Below are 13,464 nucleotides of genomic sequence, written 5' to 3' on the forward strand. Positions count from 1 at the left end.
GTGATTATTGTGAGGTTTTGTGTGAAATTTTAATTTTCAGCTATCACATTTCGTTAATTTCTTACTTTTTAGACGGGGTCCATGGACTAGACACAATAACTTTTTTTAGAAAACTGCCATAAAGCAGTGTCATCTGTAGACAACCTGTCTCAGTGTCTGTTTCTCCCAGTTTTTCCCCTTTTTCTCTGTATCATTTTGTATGTTATAATTTCCGCGGATTCCAGTTTTTCTCCCTTCATTATAATTTAAGCGCAGTTTAGCGCGTATTGGCTTATGATTTCTTTTTCTTCTGTTTGTATTTAGCGCTTGACCGGTTATTATTTTCCTTCTCTTTATTTTGCGCTACATATTATTATTTTTCTGGTAATAATCGCATAATTCATAAAGCAGTTTTTATTGCTATAATTTCTTTTGTTTTTTCTGTCACCAATCAATGGAATGCCCTTTCAAACGACCCACGTGCCCTTTGCTAGGTTACGACAAATCAGCAGCCTCGGAGAGCGGGCTTTGATATTCCATCAAAGCCCGCTGTGGTATTGACAACCTGTACGAGAAAACCATCAAAGCCCGCTGCCATTGGCAACTGTACGACAAAACCATCAAAGCCCTGATCATGCCCAATCTCAGTCTTTTCAAGGTGATCTGGCTATAAGAACAAGAAACCGATAGGGGTGGTGGTCGGGGATGCGGTGGCTCTCAACTTGTTGAGTTGGAAATCTAGCTCCAGCACCGCAGAACTCTCAGCAGTATGCAGCGTGAGCAAGGCGTGTATGGTGGAAGTGAAAATACTTCCGTGACTCTTCAGCCACGTCTGGCTCTTGACACGGAGTCCTGAGAAATTTCTCACGAAACAGGTTTTACATTACTTTCCCTTTGCTGTAATAGCCTTTGGGTAATCCTGAAATAAAGATTATTATAAAGATTATTATTATCTCTGTGTGAAACTTACGAACGGGACGAAAACGACATGCACTTTAGACTTCAGGCTGCTCTGAAATCCCAAACGAAAGGCCGACATTGTCCACACCGTCTCGAGATCACCCAAAGAATGAAGCGAGTTTGATTCAAAATAAAATAAAATGTTGGGGATCGTCTGAAGCATATTCAAGCGAGGTACAGTCGGGCTTGATGACTGATCAAAGCCCTCGGGCCCAGCCCTTGGGCCTACGGCCCTCGGGCTGGACCCTTGGGCTTTGATCAGCCATCAAGCCCTCTGTACCTCGCTTGATTATCTACATATCAATATGTAAATGATGGCCTTCACATCATATCAGCACCATAATTATACGCATTGATGTGCAAGCCTTTTCTTGCAGAAAATGGCACTAGCATAATGCATGTTCTTCTGCGGGGAAACATGTGAGCAGTGGTGGTGATACCTTTTTTATACAGAGGTCATTCTGTGCATGTTGCTGTTGCAAAATTTCATAAAATTGTCTTGCATTTCAGAGTTCTCCACCCTCAATCAGATTTATTTGAGAAATGTAGCCATGCGCCAGGTGCGTGTCACAGATGTTTTTGTTGATTCTGTGTTTATAATGGTTTATAGTCATGGGTTATTGTGATAAGGTCATCCAGCATCATATTGAAACTGAAATCGTAATCCTGTTGATGTCGATACAACTGTTGGAAGTAGTTCAATGACTTCAAACTGTTAGTCCACGATTGTCTAAAACAACACAGCAAAGGAGGAACAATAAACATGTATTAAAATGTAAACGAATACATTGCTGAGTCCAAAACCTCGTTCCAACAACTACACTGATCCTGAGGAGAAAAGGGGCAAGGCTATGGTGGGAGGCACCGAGAGATAAACAAGGCACTCCACAATAATAAAATCTTACACATCTTTTGGTGAGTATGAATGATATCCAGTCGAACCTCTTTAGGACGAACACCAAGGGACCGATGGTATTTATTCTGTGAGCTTAACCTATTTTATAACCAGAGAATACAATTATATGTCCAATAGACATACATGTACGAATAGATTTCTTCTACAGCGAAAGATTCTAATCCACACCGACTCATCTCGTATGAAACAATTGAGTCACTAGAGAGATTCTGCAAAACGAAAATGCGTACAAACTTTCGCTCTACATCATGAAGTGCGAAACTTCGCACCTTTGGACGCGAAACTTGCAGAAGGCGAAATGAACTGTCGTAGGAAATTTCGTGAGATCGGGTCATGGCGTACGTGCACTTGGCCCGCGCAAACTACGAAAATGTGCAGAACGCAAAGTTCGTGCAAAAATTCGCACACACTTTCGCAAGGACTGTCGCGAAACGTCGTTCGAATTTTCGTTTTGCAGAACCTCTCTACTGAACCCTTCTTTAGCAACAATACGGCAACTGAAACAGCAACAGAGAAAGTACGATACATGTACTCCACATTCTTACAGGTACAACAAACAGATTGCAGATCGTAATTCTTGCTTTGGCGGCACGAAACTTTATTTGGGGCAGTGCAATCTCGGCCGTACTCACAAATCAAACAGCCCAGACTTGAGTAAACAAATCCAATCATACAAGTACGAGATTTTCACGAGACGAGACTGCACCTATTGGCTTGTTTCGTATGAAACAAACAAGTTACTGAACCTCTCCACAATAGAGATTTCCCCTGATATGCGAATTTATTTTGCGAACTCGGTCAATTGGTACTTGAACCTCTCCCTCCAGATTGGGAACTGCCAACGATAATATGCCACTGACCAGTGCCTTACTTGTAACGTACCAATGTACAATGAATATGAGTATTTCGACAACACATCTAACATAAGCCTTACCGTCAAGAAGTTGAACTCGCGTTCTTCGCACACTGTAGACAAGGGCAAAGAGATAAAAATGGATCTAAATCCGAATAAAATCAGCACACGTTTCCGTAAATGAAAGGTGAACATAAGCAAATGAATCGAAGGAAACCGGGCAACTTAGAGATCACCTGTCATCGAGTATTCCGTAAAAGGAGGCCTCCGCAGCTCGGCAGCAGAAAAGCAAACTTTAGAAAAGAGATCCTGTCAACTTTTCCATTATTTATTGCATTCCGCCCCAAAATCAGCACACTTTTCTTGAATGAAAGAGTCAACACAAGCAAATGAATCAAAGGCAACTGGTCAACTCACCTGTCATTGAGTAATATTCCGCGAAAGGAGGTCTCAGCAGCGCCGAAACGAAATAAGCCAGGCCATGAGACGAAATATCCGAAACAGCTCATGCAAGAAGCAGTTCCAAAGAAGGAAGTTCCTCGCGCATGCACATCCGAACACGGATCCGCGGACTGCATGCATGCACTGAATTGAACACAATGTCTGCCGTGCACGTGCACAGCACACGGCTACCACGCGTTGGTAGATCTAATACCGAGCACCTTACGTAGAGACTTACGTAGCCTAAGTGAAATACCGAGCACCTTACGTAGAAACTTACGTAGCATAGCGATGTCGTTTTTTCTGCCATGTGAACACAATAATAGAAAAGCTGACAGGATCGCTTTTCTAAATACGAGCCACGAGGCACTTCCTCCAACATGCAACATGCGAAAAATTACGTCCAAAACGGGCCACAACTTTATTAGGAAACACACGAACTCTTTTGGATACGAACTGCAATTCGTAAAGTTTGTGTGACAACTTCACGTCTACGCGTGTACGAGGCCTAGTGTGAGCACGACTGCCACGGTTCTGCGTTTTGCTGACGCATGGAGTCGTGCTCATGGTCGCAGTGTGAGCGCGCCCTTAGCAAACAACGGTAACGCAATTTTTAACGGTACTCGGACCTTGATCACCCAAATAGCGTTGAAGCTGCAGCGTATAAACGTTATGGGGGCTGATTTATTTTTTATATTTTTTTTTCAAGCATCAGTGAGCATGTCATGAAAATAAATCCGAGAAGAAAGAAAAAGGCCCAACCCTGCCCTGCCAGTTATTTGGACTTGTGGGGGTCGCCATGGCAAATAATAAACATAAAACTGCACACGTTCGGGCTCTCCGCCTTCTCCGTGAAATCATAATACCGTAAAAGAAAACTAGAGGGGAAAAAAGAAGCAACAATGAGGAATAGGAACTGATTTAGGAACCACTTGCAGTCAGTTACACAGGGCAGCGGGCCTCGGCAACGGCCAAGGTAGCAGATGCATCCGCCACATCGCTGACGCGCATGGGGCGTCGCCGAGCACCACGCAAACAAACCATGCTGGAGCGAACCAGAGCAAAGCCAAGTCGGCAGCGAATCCACGCCATTACACGGTTGTACGGCTCCTTCGTCTTGTCGGACAGGAGCCCGGCAATCCGCTTATAACAGGCTGTTGCCGACTTGCCCATGCCGCCTGTTGAGGAGAGAACGAGAGGTGAAAAAGTTGCATGTTCGATCTCTCGAACACGCTCCTCATAGCAGCGGCGTTTCTCCCGTTCGTGGCGCTGGTAGCAGGAGGGTACTGAGGTGGAGCGATTTGAAGCCGCGAAAGGGTTAAAAACCCGTACATCGAAGAAAGTGCGGTCAAAACGCCCACCCCAGACACCACTCGCTGCTATATCCAGCCTAGCCTGGGGGTCCGTTATGGCAGAGCGGTAGCGGAATGCTTCCCCAGTCACCGGCTGCAGGTGTGATTCAGTGGTGACGTTGTTGGCGACCCGTTTGAGGAGACCAGCCGTAACATCTCGTACCTCGTTGTGCCTCAGTGAGGGAAACCCACCCAGAGAGCACGACAAGGCGTGGGCGACGGTGAACGATGCACCACACGGGCAGATCGATGGAAGGTGGGCTGGCGGCCAGCCATAGCGGAGCGCAAGGCCATCCCGGAACTCACCCTTCGAGAGGGCAAAGCCATGGGCCTTCAGGGGTCTACAGGTCAGCCAAGCCGACGCACCCTTCTCCGCCGCCAGACCGACACAGAGCTGGATATCATTTATCGTTGTGACCAACGGTACGTGTTTTGGCCAAATATTGTATAGTCCGTACGCATTTCACCTTGTATCGCGTATATGGTGGCAAAAATGGTTGTACCGCGCGATTTTTTTTGGAGTGGAATTATTAATTTTTTTTGCGGGGAAAATAAGACATTTTGTGAAGAATCAACACATAAAACGAATCATCAGATACAGTATTTACAGAGTCTGTCACTCAGTAGGATCACTGCACTGTGCAGGTTCACTGGATGCGTGCCTCCGCCGCCACTAGCACAGCAGGGGACTCAGGCACGGCAGGAGCAAACATGCTCCTTGAGCCACGCAGGCACATAGCACCACAACGCACCAGGGCAAACCCAAGGCGGCAGCGCAGCAAGGAGATAATCTGCCCATATGGCTCCTTACTCTTCTCAGCCAGGAGAGAGGCGATCCGCGTGAAAAGAGCATTGGCATGCTTGCCATAGCCACCAGAGGCAGAAAGCACAACGGGCACGAAGGAGGCATGCTCAACTTAACGTACTCGCTCTTCGTACTTCCACGGCTTTTCCTGTTCATGGCGTCTGTAGCTAGCAGCGAGGGAGGTGGCACGATTCGAAGACGCAAAAGGGTTGAACACCCGTACATCAATAAAGATGCGCTCGAATCGGTCACCCCACACACCACTAGCCGCAACGTCCAGCCGAGCTTGCTCCTCCGTGACAGCTGTGCGATGGCGGAAGGCCTCTCCGGTGACGGGCTGGAGGTGGGGTTCCACTGTCACGTTGTGAGCGACCTGCCTTAGAGCTCTGGCGGTGATGTCCCTCACCTCGTTATGTCGCAACGTCGGGAAGCCACCAAACGGGCACGACAGGGCGTGACTCACATTCAGCGGCTTACTGCACACGCAGAGGCTTGGGAGCCGAGGAGGTGTCCAGTCGTACCGGAGGCACAGGCCATCCCGGAAATCTCCCTTGCTGAGTGTGAAACCATGGCGGCTGAGGGGCGGCAGGTCAGCCAGCTGGATGCACCCTTTTCTGAGGCCAGGTCGAGAACAGGGGCCAGCTCCCGGTGATCCGAGCGAAGAGCGTCAGCCATAGACTTGAACGCGCTCCGCTTCTCGGCCCGAACCGTCGCCTTGACCGTCCGGAGCTGAGTCAGAGAGTCGCCAAGAGACGACTCCTGCTCCAGCAGGCGAGACACGAGGCTAACCGTGATCCTTCGAGATGGGGTGTACTGTTCAGCCACTGAACAAGGGTCTGCCATACCCAGTCCCCCAAGCCGGCAAGGCAGAGAGAGTAGGGAGCGAATAGTTGTCCCAGGTGGAGCCTGACCCGTGATGGCCGGGATGAGCCGACCGCTGATCACGTGTTCCAGCGGTTCAAGCAGGGACGGCGGGATGGAGGAGGTCCGGCAGAGGAAGGACCACTTGTTTCCCGCGCGAAATCAAAGCTATTAGAGAGGTTAAGTTTCACGTAAAAGTCTTACGTCCGTGAACTTTTACGTCAAAAAGTGAAAAAAACTCACGTAAAATTTGACGTGTTTTACGTGAGTTGACTGTCCCGCACGTAAGTTCATGACGTGAGTTTTTGGAAGTTTCGCTTGGTTCTCCGGACCGAATTTGTGTGAGTTTCCGGAATTTTATCGAGATTTATCAAGTTTGTTGGAAGATTTGATATTTGTGCGAACTAAACCCGAATCCTGCCAGGCAAAATTTCACGGCACGTCGCACGTGTAACTTAACCTCTAAAAATTACACGTAACGTGAGATTTGCACCGCGTTTTGAAAAAGGGCAAAAAACGTGAAACTTAACCTCTCTATTCTCGTGGCAACAGCGTACTAAAATTACCGTGCATCTTGCTAAAGGTCGAACCCAAATCACGGTATTTTTCCCCTTACAATAATACCGTTATATAATTATAACGTTTTTTGCTAAGGGTGTCTACTATCTCGTCCACTTCGGGACACCTCATAAAACCCTGCTTTTCACTGAAAACACTATCTGCATGACCTCCAAACCCTTTACCACTGATGCAGACCACCAGCACTGATCAGGTGCATTGTACACAATTCTGTAGCCTACATACTAGAACTGTGGTACAATCATGTAGTTATGCTCCTACCTCCGAAAGGATGCCAAATTATGCTCCAAATTTTCAAACACCTAATTATGCCAATAATTATGCCGGCATAAGGGATGCCACTGACGGACCACTGCCCTGTCATATGCTCCGCATCCTGGTCAGCACTGTCTGCAATCTATCGCTCAGTATCAGGAGCAACCAAGGGTCAGACTAGGGAGAACACCACAGAGAAACGAACAATCAATTTCAACAAGTTGCGCACAATACTCAGTACTGAGAAGTGGTGTGCTCCTGGCGGCCGGTTGCTCGTTTTTGAGCTCCTGGCTCGTCAGGTAGCGTGGACTCTGGGTTGACTGCCCAGAGTGTTCCTTTCTTTGCCTCTCTGGTAAGCTAGGAATAACACCAACTTAGTCTATCGGCATTATCGACGCATTCATTCTTTCATTCATTCAACGTTTGTTTATTTTCGTCTTCCATGGTTCCGACTATCAATGATAATAATGTGATAGTAATTGTTTGACAACGGAATGGCGAGTGGCGACTTTCAACGTACGTGGACTTGCTATGGACGCGAAGAAACGCGACCTGGTGGCGGATGCAAGGACCTACTCCGCGGACGTCGTCGCTCTACAAGAAACCAAGATACAAGACAACGTAACGGCAACGCTTGAAGGATATCGACTATTGACGTTCAAGCCAGAAACTCCTGCGTACGGCTTGGGCTTCTTGGTAGCCCCCCGCCAGGGCCAGTTCCTGTACCGCTCCTGGACACCGGCGGACTGCGAGCGACTGGCCGTACTGCAATTCAAGTTATCTTGCAGCGGTGGAAAACGGACGTTTCTGCTGAGCTTGGTGAACGCGTACGGTCCCACGTCAGCTGTATCGGAGCGAAAACCAGAAGTCCTCGATAAGTTTTATGACCAGTTGACGAAAGTATTACACGACGTCCGGGGCAGCTCAGCTATGCTGGTGCTGGGAGACTTCAATTGAAAAGTGGGCCGTAAGCAATGTTATGAAGAGTGCCTGGGAAAATACAGTAAAGGCAAGCGGAATGCCAATGGAGACGCTCTCATTGAATTTGCGCAAATGAACAATCTTCTAATGAGCAATACGTGCTTCCAACACCCAAGCAGACATCTAACCACCTGGGAAGGCAAGAGCCCAGCCGGTAAAAGGATCTTCAATCAGATCGACTTCATACTATGTAACTCGAGACAAAGAGCTGTGCTGCAGGACGCCAGGTCATACGCTGGCACAAGAACCTTTTCTGATCATCGCCTAGTTATGGCCCGTGTAAAATTTAAAGCTCTTCACCCTGTGTGGAACCGAGGCAAAACAATCCGCAAACGCAAGTTCAACACCATGAGACTGGTCAATGACAAGAAAATGCAGAAATTATACCAAACGAAAATGGAAGAAGCGGCACCTCAACTCCTCAATGTGGCAGAAGCAAGCGCAAGACTCACGGCAACATGCTCATCCATTCGCAAGGTGGAACCTGGAGTAGTCGGATACACACCGAGCAGAAGCAAGCTACCCTACGCTACGGATGAGGTAGACAAACTCTCAGAATTGCAGAGGAAGCTGCGTATGGATCTTAATAGCACACCAAACATGAATAGAAGAAATGAGCTGCGAGTGCAACGTAACAGAGTGCAGAAGGAAATCCGAATCCTGTCTCGACAGCTGGCGTTACAGCATCTTGAGAGCCGCATCAGAGAAGTGGAGTCGCTCAAGAACGGGCCAATGATGTTTGCAGCGATAAAACTGCTGAAACCAAAGTGCCCACGAGATTTAACCATTGTAGACAACAACGGCAAGGCTGTCCTTGGGCCAGGAGAGCAAGCGGATAGAATAGCTGAGCATTACACTGGGAAATTCTCTCCTACTGCTGCGGAGCCAGCGGTTACGCCATTCACAGGAACACCGAAACCCCTCGATTAACCGATTTCCACAGCAGAGGTAGCCAGCGCAATGAGTCGTCTAAAGAACCAACGCTCCTGCGGGCCTGATGACATACCGGCCGAGCTGGTCAAATACGGAGGCCCTGCACTTGCAGAATGCCTAAGCAGCATTTTCAACGATGTATTCACTCAGCACAGTCAAGCGTCCCTTGGAGATGGTGTACTAATCGCTCTGCATAAGCCAGGTAAACCAAAAGGCCCCATGAACAATTTGCGTCCGATAACATTGCTGACTACTGCCAGAAAAATCTTGTCCCTCATCACACTTAGCCGGATCAGAGCAGACGTAGAGCGATATATATCTCCATCGCAAGCCGGGTTCCGTCAAAACAGATCAACCGCAGACATTGTGTTTTGCAAACCGATCCTGGCATCAATTGTTGAACGCTTCAACACTACTATCTACGTGCTAGGGCTGGACCTGAGCAAGGCTTTTGACACAATAAACCGCACAAAGCTGCTTGATGTCATGGAGCAAGAGAAAATTGGAGACGCGGACGGTTTACGACTGGTTAGGTACCTGCTATCTGGCACGGCGCTGACAGTTCGCGTGAACGAAGCACAGTCCGCACCTTTTAAGACAGCTCGGGCGGTCCCCCAGGGCGATGGTTTGTCACCGGTACTGTTCACGGTTTATTTGGAAGCAGCCCTACGAATGGTACGTGACCGACTGCCAGCCCGACCATCAGCAGACAACATTCTACCTGAAGAAACAGCTTACGCCGATGACGTAGACTTCATCTCCACATCAAAATCATTCCTTACCAGCGCCCTACCCGTCATCGCAGGCGTCTTCTCCGAATGGGGTCTTACCGTCAATACCAGTAAGACTGAGTGGATCCGTATTTACCTGGAACCCACTTTGGGAGATGCCACCTCTACAACATCTAGAAAGGTCGGCAAAACTCGTGGTAAAGAAGCTTGGCGACAGGTGAAGACACTCGGCTCGCTATACGGCTCCGGGGAGGACGTAACGCGCCGTATTGGCTTGGCGGCAAGAGCATTTGGAGACACTCTGAAGTTATGGTTCAAACACAACCTGCTTTCTACACCCTTCAAAATTCGTTTATACAACACTTTCGTTCTACCAATCTTGACCTACAACCTTGCTTGCCATGGCCTGTCCCGTGCACAAGAAAAGCGCCTAGATGTGTTTCATAGGAAACAGCTGCGGTGTACCCTTGGAATAACCTACCCAGATGTCATCTCGAATGCAGATTTATATGCTGTTACTGGCCAGTGCTCTTTATCTGAAATGGCCAAGCGGGACAGGTGGAAGCTCTTAGGACATATATTACGCCAGCCAAGTGACATCCCTGCAAATGTTGCTCTCACTGCTTTCTGTACATATGCTACCAGTCAGCCCTTTCGAATAGGTGCACCCTGCTCTTGCCTCACCACAAGTCTCCAGCGAGACGTCCGCCTCACACCTATCTTCATTTTTAAGCCCAGCTGCCTTCGTGATCTCGGCACCTATGCCCGCGACAGAAAACAATGGAGTAACATCTGCTCAGCCATTTAGTCTAGTACTGCTCTTCTTAAATTTGACCTTTATTACAAGACTCTTCTTTTCTTGTTCATTTCGTTCTCCCACTCTCACACACACATGCTCACGGTTAATTCTGCCGTCGTGAGTCCCTTTCGGGACGGATACGAGAATAATAATAATAATAATGCACTTGGAAGAGTGTATACTTGGGGAGGACGTGCACATTGACTACAGATGCATGGCACTGTGCTCATCGTTAGATCAAGCCATCGCACGGTCCACCCTCGTGACTAACAAAACCTTCCGTGTGAATACACAGCTTTGGTTCACTTCCTCGCATAGAAAAAACCGTCACCGAGTCTCACGCCTGTACAAACTTCACCGCCGAGACCTACACAATCCGACGCTTAAAGCAGCATACATTCTCTGCAGAAACGAGTACCGCTACACCATACGGAAAGCTCGAGACTCGTATTTGTCTACACTGGGGACATCGAGGCTAAGCAAAGGCAGAGCAGGCGGCTACTCGTGGTGGAAAAGAGCAAAGAAGATATGCAATATTGGCAGTTAGCCGCGTGGAATACAACTTCTCGCGGATGATGACGGAACCCACACATCTAGCAAAGCCAAAGCTGAAATCCTTTGTGAATTCTTCAGAAAGCAATGCTCCGCAAATTCCCCAAATCAGCAACCAAGTCGTTGTCCATCATCCAGCACCATTGATGACCAAGAGCCATTTTCGTTCACAAAAATCAAATCCATAGATGTCTATGAAGATGCAAGAACATTGTCTGTGCACAAATCATCTGCTGACAGTTACCTATCAAATGCCGTCCTCAGCCGCTGTGCGGACATCCTGTGTGTACCTCTGGCTAAACTATTCAACTACAGTCTTGAGCAAGGCGAGTTCCCTTCCGCTTGGAAGATGGCCACGATTATCCCAGTGTACAAGGAGAAAGGTTGCCCAACTCACCCTACGAACTACCGCCCAATATCCCTCCTCCCCTGTATAGCAAAACTCTTTGAAAAAATAGTAGCGAAACAACTCCAGGCTTACTTAACAATAAAACAGAAGATATGCAGTCAACAATACGCATACGTGAAGGAGAAGTCTGCGACAGACCAGCTTATTATACTTACACAGCAAATGGCCGACTACATTGATGAGCGTCTGAACTTCGACCTGGTCTCCCTAGATTTCTGCAAGGCATTTGACAGAGTAAGCCACTCAACTCTCCTCCGTCAAGTCAGAAAATTCTCGGACCATAAAGTCACTGCCTGGACTAAGAGTTATTTGCAGGATCGAAGCATAGCCGTGAAGATTGAGTCATGCATGTCAGTGCCCAAAGTCACCAATTGTGGTGTTCCCCAGGGATCGCATCTGTCTCCTCTACTGTTCGTGATCTACATGAATGACCTACCAGAGGCCATACATCATTCGCACACATTCTTGTTTGCGGATGATGTCACTCTAATTTTGCCGTACAAAGGCTCTCTGTCAAGTCCTGGTATCCAAGCAGACATTCATGCATGCCAAAACTGGGCCAGGGAAAGAGGCGGAGAGTTTTCGCCCTCAAAAACCTCTGTTTTAAGCTTCCGTTATAAGCCAGCGGCAGCATCATCACCAGCACCAAAATCTGCCACCTACACTATGGAGGGTCTACCTCTTCCCAGTATTGACATCCTCAAACATCTGGGAGTTCGCTTCAGTGCAGACCTAAACTTCCGTCAACACTACCTTGACATCAGTCGCAAATTCAAGCAGAGAGTAAGCCTACTTTGTCACATGGCACATCGTCTTACACCGCAGGCCATGATGCTCCTCTACAAGTGCTATGTTAGGCCTGTGATTGAGTATAGCGTCGTAGTGTGGTCCTTTCGTCTTCGTTCAAGCGACTTGACTGAGCTGGATAGAGTCCAGGCCAGGTTTGCAAGATCCTACCTTAGGAAACGCAAAATCCCTCTTATGGAACTGCCTCCCACCAAGACTAACTGCAGAACCATCCATTATTGTTTTCAAGAATGAGCTTCGCAAACTCACTTGCAAACATAGTGCTTCGCTCTCCGGTATGCCTACGCCATGTACATACCCCCCCCCCCCCCCGTGTGCTCCCCAACGCAGTCCATGCGCCAAGACCGAAAAAGTCGTCTAAAAGTTGTACTTTTTTATGCAGATTAGCCACTTTTCCGAGCTGAATATATTCAAATCTTCGTTGAAAAATTGTCAAGAAAATGTTAGATGTCTCGAGTCGTTTGCAATTTTCTCTCCATCAGTGCTTGTTTGCGGAAGTTTTGCTTTCCGGACACCTTGATTGGGCCTTTGACCTTATGGATGTCAGTTGTAGTGGTCGTTACTCATTGTCTCGACGTCGCTGGGAGTGTTCTTGTGGGAGCTGTCAAATATTCGTAAAAATCAGGCAAGTGGCAAAGAAAAATTCGCCAAATTTTTGGGCAAGATAGTATGTAGACATCGATGCTTTCCTTTGACTCTCCACCGATGTGGAAACACTTCCAGAAGCGTTCATCGGTGTCCGGTTCTTGATGGGGTCGTGGTGGCCTCCACGGTTTGGAACAAAACAAAATCAATGCATTGTCTGTCGTCACCAGTGGGAGACGTATTACATTGCAAAGAAACGCACCAGCACCCGTATTCACTCTTGAGGGGCCTGAGATAGAAGCATACATCATCTTCGTTCAAATGACAAAGTTCTAGCCAGGGTCTGCAGACCGCAATTTCAATGTCATTTTTTGGTCCCTTAAAAATGGCCTAGCCAATAGCCTGTAGGTAGATTATGCAGCATTGGTGTGTTCTTCGGGCTTGCAATCATGTTATAATTATTACTCATGAACTTTTTTTGTAAGATTCGTGCGAAACTGAAAGTTGTAATGTACTCTCAGGACGGCTTGAAGTAGGTTTCAATTCTCAGTGAAGTGCAAAGGTCTTAAGCCGTCATTGTGAATGTCAATGGGAATATGATCCAAGAGTCCACAACTCCAAGGGAAATGTGTGATGGACTCTTAGTATGATCTGTGCGCAAAGAAC

General features: G+C 47.6%; 1 protein-coding gene across 1 annotated transcript; it reads left to right on the forward strand.

The window, feature by feature from the left end:
* The first annotated feature begins 7,532 nt into the window (after nt 1-7,532).
* Nucleotides 7,533-7,958, forward strand: LOC135829311 (uncharacterized). The gene has a single exon (XM_065341715.1). It carries the CDS (start codon nt 7,533-7,535, stop codon nt 7,956-7,958), a length of 426 nt encoding a protein of 141 aa, XP_065197787.1.
* The last annotated feature ends 5,506 nt before the right edge of the window (nt 7,959-13,464 follow it).

Source organism: Sycon ciliatum, chromosome 13, assembly GCF_964019385.1.
Source record: "Sycon ciliatum chromosome 13, ocSycCili1.1, whole genome shotgun sequence".
NCBI lineage: Eukaryota > Metazoa > Porifera > Calcarea > Leucosolenida > Sycettidae > Sycon > Sycon ciliatum.